Source organism: Phalacrocorax aristotelis, chromosome 14 (genome assembly GCF_949628215.1).
Source record: "Phalacrocorax aristotelis chromosome 14, bGulAri2.1, whole genome shotgun sequence".
NCBI lineage: Eukaryota > Metazoa > Chordata > Aves > Suliformes > Phalacrocoracidae > Phalacrocorax > Phalacrocorax aristotelis.
In genome coordinates this window covers 10,693,934-10,713,744 of record NC_134289.1, presented here as the reverse complement: position 1 = coordinate 10,713,744, position 19,811 = coordinate 10,693,934, and the positions used below count along the sequence as shown (strand labels likewise).

Below are 19,811 nucleotides of genomic sequence, written 5' to 3'. Positions count from 1 at the left end.
ACTTGATAATTCTTTCCTCACTGCCTTTGTGCCTTGCAAGAGCTCCCTTTAGGTAGATGCTATTTGCTGTTTATTGTTTTGCAATACAAAAAGCACATAATTAAGGAGATATGAACATACAGTGGCTGTCACAAAAAAAAGGTAGTTAAAAGTTCTGAAGAACAGTGACCTTTTGAGTAGGAAAGAAAGATAAAGGTAAAAGGTCAAAGATACTGAAGTGCTGTGCATATTTTATCAAAGAACACTAATTCCCCAAACCCATATTTGAGAACTCTTTAAACTAAACTGCTACACCTTCTGCCAAAAAGATACTTTTCCAGATATTTCAGCATCTTTAAAAAACTCCCAATATTAGAATCACATCTTCACAGCTTTTTTTTTTCCAGTCTGCAGAAAACTATCCACAGGTATCATTATCAATGAAAATCTATTTTAGGACCTAAACCTTCTGATCAACTGAGGTTCATAAAACAATACAGAGCCTAAGATGAAAGTGAGGCAACTGGTCAAAGAAACATCATTGTAACAGCCCTGTTTCCATCAGATGAACTGCCTGTAGATTTGATTTATTAGGATTGGAAGATAAAAGCCCCCAAGATGCCAGGCTAGCATCAGCTTTGATTTTCTTCTTGTAGAAGTAATTTCTGTTTTCCTAAACTGAATTTTTTTGGCCCATCAGGACGATAGAACCTTTTTCTAAACTGAGCAACAGTTCACTGGGCTTTGACCAAATGGATTTCCATAAAACCTAGTCCCAGAACAGCCAATACCTTTCAGCTTGACTTACAAATGCCAGAACATCACTATGATATTGTGCAACAGGTATTACTATACTAATCAAGTACATCTTCCTGCACAAATCCAGTCTATTTCTCAAAAAAATTTTTATTTAGGCTCAAATCATGTGAGCTCGTATTTCATATTATTCAAATCTATCTTCCACAACAATTACACACATCACTGGGATTAACTGGTTAAAGCACACAGATAGGCATAATCAAAGGCTGCTCGCTCAATTGCAGTTGCTTTAGTGGCTTGGGAAAGAGAATTTACTCCCCCATATTTTATGTAGCTTCCATGCTATAGCAGGGAAAAAAGTATTTACAGTACAAAGCCACCACTTATTTCTCACCTTTACAAAAGCCTCACTCAAAAAAAGATCGTTTTATAACAAAAAAAAACAGGATGCTGACTGCACACTCAGACAAAAATGGGATAGCATCGATGTTTTCGACAACAGCTGTAGATAAGCCTGTACTGTGCTTGTGCTTTTGTACTATGCGAGACAGGGTGTTGAAACGGTACCATTCATAAGTTTACTTCGGTGGATTAATCAGAAATCTACTAGCATCAGTAAAATGCCTTTCGCAAGTGGATACATTAGCAGTAAGCTTTAACAAAAACACCACCTCCTCTTGCATTTAAGGCAAGTGGGGTATTTTTATATTTGTCAGCATCACTAGAGAATTCAAGTTAGATGTCTGTTAACTAAAATAACAAGCCACCTACTCAAAGTAGTCATATGAGGAACACACAAGTCATCACTAGATCAAGATGTGCTCCAAGGCTGTGCAAAACTAGAAACTACACAAGCAGCTCCAGAAGAAGCCAGATGGCATAGAAGCCCACAAGCCCTCTTTAGACCAATAGCTCAATCAGGAGTTCATTTACCTCCTCACTGTTTATGCAGGATCTCTCCAGAAGAGCAAATATTTAACCTTCCTGTAAGCAGAAACCACAAGTATTTTTTGACAGGACTGAACCAATGGCACCGGACCTCTTCTATTCTTTCCCCATCCTCAGCCACATCTGCATACTTTATTTATTTCCGTAGTATGCAGCTACATCCTTCATGTGGTGTGATTAGTGTGTTTTTGTGATGTGCAAAGTAACTGGCGATTTGATATACTAAATAGCTGATCTCCCCAATACTTTCATATCTCAGGAAGATGAAAGCTGGCTTCACACAAAGTTTCTACAAATCTACAATCTCAAAAGGAAAGTTATAACACAAACTTCTGATGCAAGCATTGTACTTGAAACAAAACCCTTGACAGATGTTAACTACATGACAGCACTGACTTTTCTATCCAGATCTCTAGTATTTCTGTTCTTGAAAATTCAAAGAAATTTCCAGGCTATTTTACGATCTTCCTATTGCACACACTACACATCCCCCAGAATACATTTCAGCCTTAGCAACTAAAAGACACACTCTTCTGTCTAGAAAGTAAGAGGTTTAAGGTTTTCTTTTGGGTTTATTTTTTTAAGAGATAAAGCTCCCTTAAGGAAATATAACCTTCAGACTTGGACCAAGCTGGCTCTGTACAATAGCGAATAGCACAGCAGAGATCACAGATGGTTCACTGCACACACTTAGTCCTCGTTGGGGCTACAGAAGCAACCTGCCTACCAACTTCTTCATAGAACTGTATGAATGTCAGCCAAGTACATGCTCTTTCATGGGTATTATGGCTGAGGAGTAAAGCTGTTAATTTACTACAGCACTGCAGAAAAATCAAGACCCAAATTTCAGAATATTGTAAATTAGTGAAAACTACAGTGAAATTTCTGGAAACAGAAAGTAAGTTTTAAAGTCCTTTAGCATTTACCTAGCAAAAAATTAAGATAAAATACTTAAAGGAAATTAGCATTAGCTCTTTAATATATAAGCCTTTACATTTCAATGGTTTAGATAGATGTTAGTTTAGCAAACTGGTTAAGCTTTAACAGAGAACAGGTGACACTGAGTAACTATCAACACAGCTGACTGAGCCAAAGGTGCCTTTTAGATGCAAATTTCTCTATTTCAAAGTACCTTTTCTCTCAGACTTTAAGACAGCAATGCACTTAGACTAGTTATTCAAAATAATTTTATTATACTTGACAAAAATTGTAGATCACAATTTCTATCCTACTATGTCCATAAAAGTTAAATGAAATGAACAAAATAGGTTAATAAAATGCTTGAAACATTGATTTATATGGCCTGCACATATATCTACCCTTTTCCATGGTGATTCAGCTGTCTGGAAACACCTCAAGCAAAATAAAAAAACTCAAGGTGTGGTGCTGTAAGTCATCTTGGGTCTCCCTCTACTGTTCTAAGTCATAGTGCAGCACACAGTGCATAACACTAGCGCATAGCAGCATAAGCAATAAAAGCCTTGCACCTATGCTCTCAGTAAAGATGCATCATTTTCTTTGCTGTTTTTATGTTAGAGGCAATAACCCAATTATTTTCTGTACCGTGCTAATATGACTACAGCTGTGTACCTTCACTCAGTTGCCTTTAATTCACTACCTTTACAAATTATTTCATTACTTGCAATACTACATAGTCCTCATTTTTGAGGTGTATTACACTAAGGGGTTGAGACCAGTCCTATCTGCTGGCTGAAAAGGTCTTCAACATTATTTATCTCCCCCTCACCATTTGAATACCTTGGAATATTCTGCCCACCCTAACTCTCCCAACACGTGCTTTGGGAGAAAGTCCAGCCAAGTATATGCAAACTTAACATGCTCACATACACCAGCAACCCACATAGAGGAAAGCACCTTTCTTCAGAGAGAAGCTGGTACTCCAGGTGATCAATCCTACCACCAAACTATGTCAACAAAACTAACAATACAAAAATGTGAAGGAATCATGAATTTTTAAGTTGTGTAACTTTCAAAGCTCCTGAAATAAAGAATTAAAGATGGAAACTAAAGAGGTTTATCTATTTATCCATATATCTTCATGCAGAAGCTGCTCCAAGCTGAAGCAAAACTATAAACAGCTTCTGAGTATAATTCAATATAATGAGGAAAGACCAGAGATTTAACAAATGCTCACCCCAGTTTATTTAATACTGTGTGTACTAGAATGGCAACCTTGTTTGCAAAAACAATTTTTTCTGTCTGCCAAATGTTGTAAGTTCTAGACTAGAAACAACATGACTGATAGCATACACAAGGCCAACGTGGCTACCAGTTTCCTAGTGTAATTTTTATCCATACAACCATATGAGCTGCTGTACAAAGCTAAAATCAGAGTAGTCTTCAGAAAAATATTTTTTTAAATGCTAGTAGGAAGTTTTCATCTACAATAGAGACGGCAGTGCAATATTAGGAATGTATCTTTTTAAGAAGAGTTCCATTTAATGCCCTAATATATAAAGGAGTTTGGTACTAAAGGAGCTCTGGATGGTCTTCTGTAACCTGCCCTCATCCTATGTCAACTACACACTTTTACAGAAAGTCAGTTACAACTGTGTATGACTCGCAGTACTTCAGCTTCATGTACATACAGGTGAATTTTAACTCCTGTAAAGACCTGAAAGAGGAAAATTAGAGGTCAAATAAATTATGATTAATGCAGGGAGGTGAAGAAATACAGGGAACTTGCTATACATTCCCTATCAAACTATTCTATGATTTGAGTAACTCATATTTTACTTGCTTGTGTGAGGAAGCACATGGAATATGAATAATCAGCTATTGTAGTACTGAGCATACAACAGGTAATGAGTAAATGCACATTAGTTTTGTCCTTCCCATAAATTTCACATTAAAGTACGCTCATAAACAGGTCTTAAGATTTCAAAATTAGCAGATAAAGCAGAAAACCAAAAAGCTATTACATTAAACATATGACCTATTATCTTTCTCCAGATACTAGTAACCTTTACAACTTACCAGAGAGGAATTCAAAAAGCAGTAGTTTGTTCTATCTTAGCTATGTTCTGACTTAACTGACATCTCATTGCAAGAACTATACTGATGTTGACACTATATATGTAAAGCTTTATCTTGTAACTAAAACTAATATACCATGCAAATTAATGGCAGTTTAGAAGCTATGATCTCGTAACAAGAAACATTAAATAAAATAGGGCAACATTTCAAGTTATCCATTATGAAACACTGGAGCAGGAGAAAAATTTAAGAGTTAAAATCAAAATACATGAACTAACTGCTAAGCTATCACGTTTTCCAGCACAAATCTAAAAAGCAACAAATGGAGATTCAGTTTATGGTATGGAAATTAGATTAAAAAATAATTGAAGCCATCCTCCCCAAAATATAGTATTCATTCATTAAATAGAAAGTATTCAGTGACAAGTGAGAACCAAAAGATTAACATGTTAACTGAAAGCTTTTCTCAACAGGAACTTGTGTGGCATTACAATACATTATATAATATATTATGAACTGCAATGGCAAATAGAAAAACCATGCAGAAAACTGAATAGTCAGACCACAGTGAGAAAAAAAATTTCTAAGTGATGGGGTGGATGGAAGGCTTTAATCTTCACAGAATAAACAGGTGCAAGAACTTGATTTGATGAAGCTGGGAAGAAAAAAGTTCTAAAGCAGTATCCATTGAAGTTGTACTCCTCATTAAAAGAATAGAAGAGGGAAGAGGTAACATCATAATGTATAAAAGGATTAAGAACTACCCAGTATGATTACACGGTTCTTAATTCTTTCATACAATATGATGGTACTTGGTGCTCCTTTCTCATTTTGGCAAACAAGTTTTATTCCACCAGCTCTCAAGTAAGTTAAAATTCTAATCCCAAATGGGGACCAGCTGTCAAGCCCCTTTAACTAAGCCCACCCCTTTAACTTGGGAAACCCACTGTTTAAAATTCAAATGCTTACATTTTAAGTCCAGATAATTTTTAAGTCTGAAGCCCCAATCCTGAAAGCTAGTCTACATGCAGACACCATTCTCCAAATACCCCTAAAATGACACACTGTTTAGTGGGTATCTCAGATTTTCACTGGGCATGTAAAAATGGAGAGAGGCTGACCACCAGTAGTATCCTCCACTGCTGAGCAATGCTAAGCCACTTGTACCGTACTGCTGTATAAAGTGGTAGTGTTATACAAAGTTTTTCCCTCCCCATTCAGAGCCCAGCTTCTTCAGATTGTAAACATCATAAAATGAAAGACCATAAAAAACTGTCTTGACTCAAACTTATCTTTCAAGAAAGGAAAATCTCTCTTGCAGACAACTTTAGCATTTTAGAAACGGGTAGGGAAACCTTACTTGAGGCTTCGAAAGCATGGGTTTTGACCTATTCAGCTGGCTCATCTCATATGAATTAAAATACAGCTTAGTGGGGACTGAAGCTGATCCCATTTAAAAGTTATCTGGGGTTTTCCACATTTCATTAGATTTTCAGTCTAGTTCCAGGGTTCATGATAGAAATTTGCCACCACACTTCATACTAATAACAGAATTTATGATAATTCAAGAATAGTTTTATCTCATTATCCAAAGAAGGAAATAACTGACTTCTCAGGTCAAGCACTAGATGTCAAGGGAAGTACTACTGGAAGAAAGCTTGTCAGTGATCTTCAGGACTAGCAGCGCTTTGCAAGCATTGTTGCAATGAGGAGTTTGATCTTGAGAGATTATCTGACTGTTGGAATGGAAGTCTCACGCCTGAGAAGTCCAAGCTCTGTCCACTGGGGTTATATTGCTGTACACAGAAGACCAGAGAATAGCTAAACTGTTATGTCTGCCCTCCCAACAGGTCAATTAGAATTAGCAGTCCATGCAGTTAAAGATCTGAAGTCACCTTGGTCCATCTCATCTCCAGATTTTATATTCTCTCATGATCTAAGATGGGAAAACAAAATAGCAAAAAACCAAGTGCAGATAAGGCTCAAGAAATTACACTGCTTTAGAGAACATGATCTGACATTTTCAGCAAAAAGGGACAGTCATATCTACACTGGCACATTCCCAAAGAACTCATGCCAATTCCAGTATCTATTTCCTTTGTTTGTTGAGTATTTTCACCTTAGTTGGCATTTTAGAAATTTTATAACCAAGTACAGTCACAGGTCAAGTTATATTACCTTCTCTTCACCTGTCATCATCCGATTTGCTGGATGAAGCCTTGCTGAAAGACTGATTTCTTTCAGACACATTAAATGCATGGTGTGGAAATAATTGAAACAAAATCTGCTGGAAAACCACATACGTAATGTATTTGACAATCACTCCTTTTATCCAAACTGACACGTTAAAGTACCTTATGGAGGTAGCCACAGATTGTATTTGTTATTCCAAGAAAACTTCTGCTTATTTCTCTAACGCTAATGTCTATGGATTCCTTTAATCCAACAGAACCTGGAAAATCCTATATAACATATTTTTAATTATCTTAAACATAAAATGAATTAACTGTAGTTCCACTAGAGCTCACTGTTTCTGTTCCTAACAAGGAAAAAACTGAGTAAATTTAATATGCTCTAACAAAGGGAAAACATTCAAGAAGTATTTTACTTATCACTTAGAAGACAATTTAAGACTTTCCTGTGTTTCTTGAGAAAATCTAGGTTTGACAGGAAAGAAAAACTGTTTTAGTTTATTACAAAGCAAATTCCCCTAGTTTCTCGTTGAGAACAAATACTGCCCATGCTGTAACTTCTGACCTATATTCATTCAGATATGAAGACTATACGAGTTCGCATAACCACCTCAGTTCCAAATGATAGTTAATGTATTTGTCCTCCCCATACATTTAAGAAGTAGGGAATAAACTACCATCTGTTTTTCTTATAGGAACTGAGGCTAGGAAAGATCAAGTAATTTACTTCGGCTCACACAGTAAGCAAAACAAGTGCATAATTCACTCTGGGTGAATCTTTCATGCTCATACTTTAAACACTGCACTATCGTTCCCCAATGCATAAAATTGCCTTTTTGGCAAGTCACAAAACTATCCTTTTAATCTCAAATTTTCACCTTACCTATTGAGATTTTAATGTTCATTATCTCTCGTTATGCCATTTCTATATCTGTAATTTTCTCTCTTGCCGTGATATAAGATTTATTGTCCTCCGTAGTCAAATGCTTTTATTCCTTTCTTGATGTCTCAGGTGTGGACTTACACCAGCATAAAATAATAAAATGATTCAAAGCTGGTATTAACACAGGGCACCCAGTGTTACTTTTTTGTTTAGTTCTTCAATCTCATACACTAGTAAGAGGAAAAACTCTTTCAACCTTATATATTGTGCAGAACTTACCCACACAACTAAGCCTTAATTTTCAAAACATTAAGAATTACTTTAAAATTTAAGTCCTGTGGCAGTGTGCTATAGTCTGATATGACTTTAAGACTCATTCTGGGAGAAAAAGGGTGATGAGTGTACAATGTTTTGCCAAATAAGATATTTTTTTCTTTTAGTTAACAGGCCCATTAATTTCTTTGACTTAAAATAACCTTCACTGAATTAGCCACGTAATAAACAAGAATAAATTAAACCTAAAACTAAACAACACTAATGGACTCACACTACAAGTACGGGTTCACTGGTAGGTGAGGCGTAAAGTGTACAAGGGGAACAGAACAGTGAAGGAGACTGGCTTCTTTTTTCTTCCTTCTCCTTTATTACCTTCATGAGTTATTTGTCACATGAGGAAAAAGCTCAATTTCTGCTTATATAGCACATTTATACATTTATACAACTGCCACAATGCTAATGTAGACTATAAACCCGAGATGAACACATAGCAGACACTGTTCAAGACAGCTGATGTCTAATGATAGCTGTGAACAATCTAAAAGCATACGTTTAGACTGCCAGTTAGTTTTCCTTTAATTTAGTAAAGGCAAATACCAGCTTATCTGAAAAACTGATAAGCCAAAACAAAAGAAATCAAGATAAGCTTTTACAAATTCCATGACGATTTTAACTCATTTAGTCAGATGACAGCACTGTAACACTCCTCCTGAAATCAGAAAATCTGTTACCAATGATGTGCAGAGGCTCTACCTTATCAGTATTTCAAAATAAGCTTACCTTCAACCTACTGACTTTCAAATGAAAAAGCAGAAGAGATAAAGCAGAACAGATAAATTAGACATTACCTTGCCAACATTGACAAGATGAGACAATAATAATCATCATCGTCAAAACTTAAACAGCACAAAATCTTCAGCTTGTTAATTAAAAGAAAAGTTTATCTAAATCAGATTCTATGGCAGTGCTGAAGGTTTATGGCAGCAATTGCTAACTGTTCTCATGTCACCTGCCAATAGCCCTTGGATGCTCCTCATATCTCTGGGCACCACTAGGCCAATCCCACCCTTGCTCCTTAAACCGCCCACTGCTCCCCCACCAGCATCAAGTCACAATGACAGCAACAAAGCCTCCACAAGATATTCCAAGATACATAGATTATGTCTGTCCAGGTTTGGCCACAAGTCCGTAAGGTGACACTGCATGGCTATACATTTGACATGATCGCCATATGGGCGCCTAAACACCATATATAACGTGATTTTAATGAGCTCCAGGATTTCCACAGAAGGACATTATTAATAAACCAAGTCACAGACCAAAAGGAGCAGAAAAATATCTGGGTTTTTTGCAGTGTTTTCAAATATTGCTCAAATGTGCTCAAGATGGGACAATTTGATTAAACCAAAGTATTTCTTGTTCTGACCTATTTTCCCCTTCTGAGATTCCCTTGAGATGAGCCAAGTGACTTTTTGCACCAGATCTCTACATCCAGTGGGCATCATGAACAACCTTAAGGTCTTTTAAAGCTGACTAAGAAAAGATATCATACACATTTTTAACATCCTGCATAACCAGTGGTTTATTGTTTGGTTGTTGTTTTTAAGGGAATCCATGATGTGTTGAAAAATACCAGCCAGTGTACTCCTGGACTTTTCTGATCAACAATGTCAATTTCAATTGTACCAACGAACTTGAGAGGCAATTCTTAATTCCTTTGTATCTGGGCTTCATCCAATGACTTTGACAAAGAATTAAGCATTCAGATGTATTTTAACAATATGGATTTCCATAACCAGTCTTCCAAAGTGGAAGAATATAAAGTTGATTTTGTTAACAGAAATGCAAACAAAAGCACTACAGGAGACTAGTATACTCTAGTTCCTAAGAGCTTTAGTATTTCTTATTTAAACAAAACACACTTTGTTTACGTCAACAACTTCTGATTGTCAACTGAGTATTAAAGCAAGAAAAAACTGGTTTGCAGTCTCTGATGCTGTGATTCCAGGCTGTTAAGATCTTAGGTATAATTTTCAGCCAGAAAGCCAAGGCCACCAAGAGTTGCAGAAAACGTTAATTTCAATTTAAATGTTGCTTTCAAACAATTCTTAGTTCACTCCTGGCCAACTATAGTTTCTACTGTTTTTTGCTGTGTTGACTACACTAGACAGCAATTCTCTTAAAAATCAGTGTAATTTCCAGGAAATAAACTGACCAAAATACTTCCTTTCCCTCCTAACCCTATTTAAGGGATCAAGCTTGCACACTCAGTGCATCTGTGAAGGTTTTTATGCCCATAAACCTGTCAGTTTTCCCATTGCTAGCTTTTTTTCCCCATCAGCTCCTTTCACATTTAACATTTAGATGGGAATCTCAAATACACTGGGTTTGGTTACTGTATTGTCCCCTCTTTTGTCTCAAACTAGAAAGGAGTTAAAACCAAGCAAAAGCTAAAGATTATTCAACAAAGACAAAAGAGCTGCTTTAACAGATTCTCACCGATACAGGAATTGACAAAGGCAAAGCCTTCACACTGACCAGCAAGAGCTTCTATCACTGCGTGAAGGGCCATGTTGACTGAAAGGTCACTGAAATCAGATTAATCTGTTACCTACTTCAATAAGCTTCAGATCAGATCTACAGCCTCCAGACAAAGTTACTTTTTGTCCTACCCATTTGAAAACCTGAAGTGGCATTACAGGAAGTGTTATAAAAAGCCTGTATTATATTTCTCAGTCATATAAATCTGGCAATGCCTATAGTAATATATGGACAGTAACTACCAAAACATTTAGAGACATTTTTTGTATATCTATAGACTGTCTAAACAAGAGATGAGGACATTATCTCCTGTATACATGAAGAGCTTTTTATATCTGTTCTGTCATAGAGCTAAAGTAACCAGTTGGCAACTGCAGTCATCATGCACAGCAACAATATAAACAGATGGAGATAGGAGGTCTTTAAAGCTGATAAACATAAGCACGACCACTTTTCATGTCAATTAAAACTGTATTTACTCATGAGGTAGTTATCTGAATTTATTCAGTATTTTCTGACTTCTGCAGCAGAATTATGGACATTTTAAAAGCTCCAGAAACTGCCCCCTGACACTTGTGAAATGTTGGTATATTAGGCCACTTATTGAGGGTTTTTCAAGTACCTTTCACTGAGAGAATTGGGAACTCCTGCCAAATCTACATTCTGGAAGACAGCCTAATAATTCTTTTGCCAGAATTGTAAAATAAGAATGATATCTTGTTGCAGAAGTTCTGGAAAATTTTTAAAAAATAATCTTATGATTGTTTAAATAATAAATTTCATTATTATTTTGCTCAGCTACTGATTGGTTTTGTAGCCATGCCTAAGTCTAAAAAATGTTACTTTAGCCTAGCATTTTCTAAAGAAAGTCCCGACTGAGTAGGCTAAACCTACCAATTTCCTACTTTCCTTGTACAGTTATGAGTTTTACTCCCTACTTTTACAGTGATATGGACAACCAAGCAAGTTACTATTTACCTATGAACAAGATGCTAGCAGATTATACTTTAATTTAGCAAGCATGAAAACACGTAACTTTAATGCAAAAAATACACAGAAATACTGTTAAATAATCAGATCACAGGTACCTAAGCATCTCACTAATAACACAAAGTATTGGAAGCTTTAAAGTCTTTATCTCAACAGGACATAATACAAATACCTTCTTCTCCAATTCTGCAGTATTACAGAAAGCATGTCTCATATTTGCAGCATGCTTCTGCAGCCTGCCTGGAAAACCACCGAATTCAGGCTCTTTGGTGTCAAGGCAAAGGGAGAAAACTTGCCAGTCTGCTCTCCAGCTTTGGTGTGGCTGAACACAGCTGAAGCTATTTATAAAGGAAAGAAAAATTATCTCAGATCTCAATTAAGGATTCCTAAGTCCTTACCAGATTTTTAAATTCAGCTGGCTCCCTCTTAATCTCCAGACCAATACACCTAAGTATTGATATCTTATGCTGCCAGTGAAATGGCTTTTCATCAGCTTTAGTCTCTAACTGATTGTAAAGAGGTGACTGAAATGAAGATTTCTAGTCAAGTGTTAATTTTGTAAAAGTGCTTATATAAACAGGACACAAATTAAATGAAACCTCTGGGATTCACCTAATTCATGTGTTGCCTGTAAGAGCATCTTACAGAGCCAGCCCTCTAGCAACATGGAAACTAGACAACTGTGCCACACTTCTCATTTCACCTCTGTTGTATCACTTACTGGCTTGACATAAAAAGCAGAACAATATAACCAAGAAATGTGGCACTTCAAGGACAACAACTTACTCACAAATTTGGAATTAAAATTAAGCTTGATCAATCATTCCTTAGATTCTTCAGGCTTTAGTGTATTTTATAAAAATACACATATTTAAAAGAACACATGCTTTATCAACATGACCCCCCATTACTCTGAAGACTAAATGCTGACACAATATTTTCCTGCAGATGAGGAAAGAGCCACCTCTACTTTCACATCCCACGCCAATAATAACTGTAGAAATTTTGCTTTAAAGTGGTGTAAAGGTAGAAAATACAATCCATAAAACTTGAGAATATATCAAGCTAAAGATCTGCAGAAGAATTCGATTGCTATTTGGTAGCATTTTAACATCCTTTGCACAACACACAGGCAGCTCCCATGCAGCAGGATTACTGCAAAGTCCCACATACTTGCTGCCTACCTGCATACCCTCTACTTAACAGACATGCACAGGATTCCAACCGGGAGGAATATGAACAGGACTACTGTTAGTATTCCCAACAGATTCATACCCTCCCACCTTCCCAGTAACTTATTCAGCCATCCACAGATCTGGTAACTTAGAGGCTGAACAGTTTTTCTTCAGCAACAGTTTGCGATAAGACAATGACCCCAGCTCTCAGCTGTTTAGTTACACTACCAAGGTCTAGATAAAAAGCAATACAGCGTGACACTTAAATCCAATAAAAATAAGCCATTATTTTTCACAACTTCTGGTGAAATGAGGAAGGAAAACGTAGTTGCTCATATAGGCAATTCAAAGGGGAACAAGGACTTGCTTCAACTTGTATAATAATCTAAATTATCCCACTGGCCTAGAACTTCAGTTTTACAGCTTGCCACATTACTTCTAGAATCACTGGGAAAAAATGTCTTTATATGTAAGTGTTACCAATATTTGGACTTTAGCTCAACCAATTCTTTAAGCAAAGGGTAAGAACTGCCAAGTGCTTCATGTGATACGGCTGAGAGCTGAAAATGAAGCTTGCTGAAACAACTGTAATTCCATTTGCACAGTATTTCAAAACCCATTTCTGTTCCCAGAAGAAAATTTACCACAGAAAGGCATTATTTCTCAGCCCACTGTACAGATCAGCTTTCCTCCCAAGCGCATTTTCTAATGGACGTTCAGACTCTGAAGCCTCTGAACTGGAGGCAATCCCAGGGTTAGCGTGGACCCAAAGGGGCTTAGCCAGACAAGGGGCAGAGTTATTCTGTGCCTTGGGAGGATCCCTAATTTCCAGCTTCCCTGCTCTCTCTCACCTACCTTGGTGAGCTGGTAAGACGGATGCAAACTTGGGGTAGCTGTCTTAGCTTCTGAGAGAATCCAGTACCACTGCACCCTACAAACATTATAGCCAGACTGACAAACTTATCTAAGAGAATATTAAGCTCAACCTAACTAACCTTTTCACTTCAATAAAAATATATTTTCCATTTATGATGCCGTTATTAATGATTTAGACGTACAAAAAATATCACCCTAGTCACCTACGTATTCTCAAATAGCCAATACTTCAACAAAAATAATGGATTAAAGCAGAAAGTACTGGATTCCTGTCGGAGATCAGTTTTTTCAATAAAACTTTAAAATTTGACACATAATAAAATTGACTCCACTTGTTATGAAATCAATAATTTACACCTTAAAACTGTGGTCAGGAAGGCACTATTTAGTGTTTATTATTGTTCTTATATCTAATCTGTTAAAATCTATTTATAAAGATGTTTTAGAAGCTGCTTAAGAAATTAGATCAACTTTTGTCTCCCTCCCCTATACTTCAGATTTTAAATAAAAACTTATACCCATCTATCATGTATACACAGTTAAATATGACCTTGTTGCAGAGTCCATGAATTATATAGACAGTTCCTACCACACAGGTACTAAGCTTTCCCTGTGTACCTCTCTCTTCAGAGGCAGCCCTAAGACCAACATTCAATATGAAACTAATGAAGTTAGTGAAATTTCTGGTTGTGAAGACAAAAAGTTACCTTTGCATCCATCCAAGAGAATGTCTTTTTTTTTTTTTTTTAAGTGATGCTACTCAAATGTGAATCTTTGGATGGCACCCCATATGCTATACAAGAACAAACGAGATACAGTTAATCTTTTGTTATTGCAGTTACCACTTTCTTACCTCCTAGAACTTGTTCTAAAGCATGTGGATGTTCATTTCCTCTGACAAATAGATTTTGCTTCAACTACTCACCACTTACCATATAAAAATATTGGAATGGGATATACAACTCCTGTACTTATTCTTCCTGAACACCCTCAGACAGCACAGTTACTCTTACCTCCACAAGGTATTTGAAACAAAAATATGGTAGGGACCTGCTGAGGTTGGTAAAGTGCCTGTAAACTGTACACATGGCTTCATTCATAAAAACATGCAAATAAAAACCCCTAGCTATTTTTTCATTTATAACATTTAAAGATTAAGAAATTTTACATCCTGATTTAGTTATTCTTAGCATTCAGCACACGCCTTATTTTGCTGAAGTCCAGCCTTGTTTAGAAAAGAGGGCAGCTACGGTGCTGCCATTACCCCAAATACAACTGCGTGACCAAACCCACGGAGAGATCCACCTTGCCTTCACACTGTCATGTACCATACTCAGTCTCCAATACATTCACAAATGCGTACTGCAAACAGCCTGATACTGCACACAGCTGATAACTGAGTAGAGCTCATAAATTAGAGATGCCATAGCTGAAGGCAGGATAGGAGCTAAGCATCTTAACCTGATACACACCTGAGCAAACCAGGTAATCATATTTTTCATTCAACTTTTTGCATCTGTGAAATAGTATTCTAAATAACCTACACAACCAGGTGAAAATAATTAGCTGACAAGGACTAATTACCACAGTACCTTTCACCACCTCCTTTCCTACACATTTACAAAAGTTAAGAACTTGTACAGAAATTGAGCTTTAGCTAATGAGAACCTGGAGATAATGGAAATCAAGTAGTAGCTCAAACCTGATACAACCACTGAGAACACGGCAATTCTGTGAACTGAAAATGAACACCACAACAGAAGCTGTCTCTGAACCACCTTCAGTATGGGCAGAAAAACCACAAATCAGTAAGTTTGTTTCTGAAGCACTGCAGGAACATCCAAGTAAAAAACTGGCCTAAGAGCAAGCTCCTTTTTGCTTTTGTTTCCGTATCACTTATTGTCAAGGATCTTTGTTCTCTAGACTATGGTTATAAACCACCCTCATTACAGATAAAGGCAACCATTCTTATTACTGGTCCTCATGACAACTTCTCAGGAATCTTAGGAGAGAGGAACATGAAATCAAGATAAAATTTGACTATCAGTTGCCTGAAAAGTTTATGCGCATTGAAACAATCTGTGACTATCTTCCTGCTGACAAATACACACCAAAGTTACATGACTTTCCCACAAACCTTGCAACACAGCCCTTGATGTCCATAGTGGTTGGAGAGATTCCCACAGAGATAAAGCAGCCTCCTGGTTATTCCTACCCTGAGGACATTGGTCTCCTGCACGCCTAAACAGAAAAAAGCCACAAAATCTATATTTTCCAATTATCAATCTAATCCTACAGCAAGTGAGCAAATCTTTATTTCTTCTAAAGTGAACCTGGTAAAAATGCAGCAACGTGCTATCTCCCATGTTTTGAAAGCACTACATCCTACACACGTTGTAGCCAAATTGACAAACTTTGATAAGAGAACATTAAGCTCAACCTAACTAACCTTTTCACTTTAATAAAAATATATTTTCCATTTATGATGCCACTACTAATGATATTAGACATATGAAAAAGATTACCCTGGTCACCTACATATTCTCAAATAGCCAATACTTCAACAAAAATCATGGATTAAAGCAGAAAGTGTTGTCTGAGATCACTTTTTTCAATAAAACTTTGAAATTTGACACAAAATAAATTTGACTCCACTTGCTATGAAATCGGTAATTTACACCTTAAAACTGTGGATTGCTTCAGGAAGGCACCGTTTAGTGTTTATTATTGTTCTTATATCTAATAAAATTAATCTGTTAAAATCATATATAAAGATGTTTTAGAGTCTGCTTAAGAAATTAAATCACCTTTTTTGTTCCCTCACCAATACATCACAGATTTTAAACAAACACTTATACCAATCCATGATGTATGCACAGTTAGACAAATGAGCAAATTGCTTATTTCTTCTCAAGTGAACCTGGTAAAAATTCCGCAACATGTTATCTCCCATGTTTTGAGAGCAGATTTTACACAGTTGAAAGCACTATTCTCAGAGATGCACTCAGAAGTCTGAGCTACATAAAAAACAACTACCTTCAGCAGGCGAAGATGCAGTAAAAGGCAACACGCTACCCACATAACACCTGAGCAGAGAAAGCGGCTGCATTAGCAGCGTGAGCTGAAGCCTCTGGCCCTTCGTGACAGGGCAGACAGTTAAGCACAGTTGGATGAGGTGGGTCTTCCTAACAGGCTCCCTACCAGCGGGCTCTTCACACAAGCTGTACTGCCCCTGAGGAAGCCTGTTCGCTGCAGTGCGTGGACGCGCCCTTACTTGTATTTGCACTGGCGGTACGAGAGGGCCCGGTTTCACCGCGCAGCGGGGCAGCACCGTGCGGCAGGCCGGCCCCGCCGCGCACGGAGTGGGGGAGCCGGCCGCAGGCTCACGCTGCTGCTCTGGCGAAGGTTGCTCGCCGCCGGTTCCTCGCCAGCAACGCCGCTCTCCCAGAGCAACCAGCCAGCGAGGGGCGGCGGGGCCCGGCAGGCCCCGGCCCTCCGTCCGGTGGCGGCCGTTAGCGGTCACCCGGCGGGGGGGGGGGGGGGAAGCGGCGGCCGGCGGGGACGCGCGGCTCTGCCGGAGGAACGGGAAGCAGCGGAACCGCCCGACCCCACGCAAGACCGCCCGCCCCTTCCCGCCGCCCGCGGGGCCGGCTTTGTGGGGAGGGACCGGGCGAGCGCGCAGGCGCAGTTGGGAGGCGCGGCGTGTTCCTCCTGCCGCCCCCCCGCCCCAGCCCGGCGCCCTTCTCGGGGCCTCCCCGTCCCTCCCTCCCCCACCCCGAGGCCGTTTAAAGGCGGCGGCGGCGGCGCCTCGCGCCTATTGTGGCAGCAGCGACCCGCCACCGCCGCCCCGGCACCCGCCGCCGCCGTCCCGCTCCGATCCTCCCGCCTGCGCGCGTCGCGGAAGCACCGGCGGCCGCCGCCGCCGCCATGTACCGCTACTTGGGGGAGCTGCTGGCGTCCCGCCTGGGCGCCGGCTCGGTGCTGGCGGGCGCGGAGCCCGGTGGGCCGGTAGCAGCGGCAGCAGCAGCAGCTGGGGGTGCGGCAGCGGCATGGGGCGGGGGCCGGTGCCCGCGGCGGCACTACTGCGAGGCGGCGAAGAAGGAGGACGACCCCAACTTCTTTAAGATGGTGGAGGGGTTCTTCGACCGCGGCGCCAGCATCGTGGAGGACAAGCTGGTGGAGGGGCTGCGCACCCGCGAGAGCATGGAGGACCGGCGCCACCGCGTCCGTGGCATCCTCCGCATCATCAAGCCCTGCAACCATGTGCTCAGCGTCTCCTTCCCCATCAAGCGCGACAACGGCGAGTGGGAGGTGATCGAGGGCTACCGGGCGCAGCACAGCCAGCACCGCACCCCCTGCAAGGGAGGTGAGACCCGCGCCCCCCGATCCCGCTCACGCTCCCGCACCCCCGGGCCGGCGGAGGGCCGTACGGACGGGCCCGCAGCGGCCCTGCCCTTCCCTTTCCCCTTCCCTCACCCCTTCCCTTCCCCGCAGCCTCTCCCGCCGCGGGGCGGGCGCTTCCCGCGCCCCGAGGTACCGGGGAGATGCCCGCTGCCCGCCCGGGAACCCTCCCGGGGAGGACCGGCAGCAACCTTGGCGGGGAAAAACAAGTGTTCCCAGTTACCGGCTGGATGCCGGGGAAGAGCCGTTTTGCAGGGAAAGCCGGCTTGGCAGAGCCGAGGCCAGCGGCATACCTGTGCGAAGGGACGGGCCAGCAGAGTCCCGCAGGAGCTGAGCAGAGCTGAGCTCATGTGGGGTCAGCCCTGCTCTCGGAGGAATCAGACTCCCTTTTAGGCCGGGATCGGTGGCATTTCCTTGAAAAACAAATACAGATGTCCTTCAGCATAGCTTATTGGGGAGCTCTGATCTTTGTGGACAGTTAAGTATTGGAGACCATTTCAGGACTGTCTCAAACCAGAGCTGCTGTAGTCTGTAAATACGCTTATTTTTCTCCAGCGTAGACTAACTTTGTGGTAAATAACGGTGGTGGCAGAATGCCCGGTTTTCTCTGTGACTTCTTATCAATGAGGACCTCTGGCTTCCAGAACAGACTAGGAAGGGAGTTCTTGGGTAAATGTGTTCCTGGTAATCGGTTCAGCTGGTGTGTGTATATGGCGTGGGGACGTTTCTCTTTGCAGCACAGAGAATCTGTCCCATTAATGTGGTTCCTAACCTCCCAAAATCAAATACGTAGTGAGCATCCCATAGCTTAATTCTTACCCAAAAGAGGCTAACTCGACTACTGGTGATTACTTGGAACAAGAGTTACCGGCATCAGACTGAGTTGTAGCTGAAGTTGGGTATGGCTGAAGCTCTGCGTGGAGCTACAGTTTCTCTGCCATTGCTATAATTTCTTTTAAATTACTGATAGTTATTACACTTCTATTTTGTTACTGCTTAGGTTGTTACTTTTTGCTGCTGCCTACAAGAGTCCTTTTCTATACAGCCTGTGCTAGTCTTAAGGTCCCTGCTTGCATAACAAAATACAGTTCAGTGGTGGCAAATGAAGTAACAAGATACTATCTAACATATGATAACTTCTAGTATTTCACATTAGTATTGCTCAGAACTGAAAAAAATTAATGTTTTCACAGCAAAGAACTATAAAATACCCTGTACATGAAATAAAATTACCAATTGGGTAGCTGGATAGCTTCTGTTCTGATACCTACATTTCTAAATCTTCTACAGAATTTCTTGCTTTTTCAGTAGCATTTCTTACGCCCATCTGCACTGACACTAGAGCAAATGCTGTGAGTGTTTATGGGAAGTTACAACTGTAAATTTCAAAGCTGTTGGAAATGACAGCTAAAGAAAATACTAAGTCTCAACAGTCTCCTTTTCTCCCTGTGCCGTGGGTTTAGGGAAGGAATTGTAAATGATATTTACTTTCCACTCCTTTCAGCACAGTGATCATAAATGGATTTCACCTTCTAATGCTCTCTAGGAATTTGCTCACTATCAGAGGGCAGTTCTGGCTTTGTAGTAAATTTAAATGGGATGTGTGGTAAGTGTAGATTGACTGCCTGAAACCTGCTATGAAAAAAGGTGGGAGGAAATAGAACATTCCTCCTTAAACGGCAAAGAAGAGGGGTAGTAAAGATATTTCTGCCTTTGTGGTACACTGGATCCACTGGAAGTGTACCAACAACTTGAGCTTTTGTCTAAAAATGATTTTTAAACTACAATCCTAGT

General features: G+C 39.9%; 2 protein-coding genes across 6 annotated transcripts in view; one reads left to right on the top strand and one right to left on the bottom strand.

The window, feature by feature from the left end:
- Nucleotides 1–18,600, bottom strand: part of SHLD2 (shieldin complex subunit 2) — a 43,271-nt gene extending 24,671 nt beyond the window's left edge. For 2 of the 5 annotated variants that reach the window (XM_075109335.1, XM_075109333.1), the window contains exons 1-2: nucleotides 16,891–17,263; nucleotides 15,754–15,857 (exon numbers count right to left, since the gene is read on the bottom strand). The gene's annotated coding sequence lies outside the window, so the exon portion shown is untranslated. Of the gene's footprint in view, nucleotides 1–14,323; nucleotides 14,410–15,753; nucleotides 15,858–16,890; nucleotides 17,264–18,310 lie in introns of those variants that run through there. The other 3 variants (XM_075109336.1, XM_075109334.1, XM_075109337.1) reach the window with 3 other exon arrangements.
- The window catches only part of GLUD1 (glutamate dehydrogenase 1), a 30,944-nt gene continuing 28,526 nt past the window's right edge, over nucleotides 17,394–19,811 (top strand). Inside the window, exon 1 of the mRNA XM_075109341.1 lies at nucleotides 17,394–17,982. Coding sequence (XP_074965442.1) covers nucleotides 17,544–17,982 — 439 coding nt within the window. The 5' untranslated portion in view covers nucleotides 17,394–17,543. The remainder of the gene's footprint in view (nucleotides 17,983–19,811) is intronic.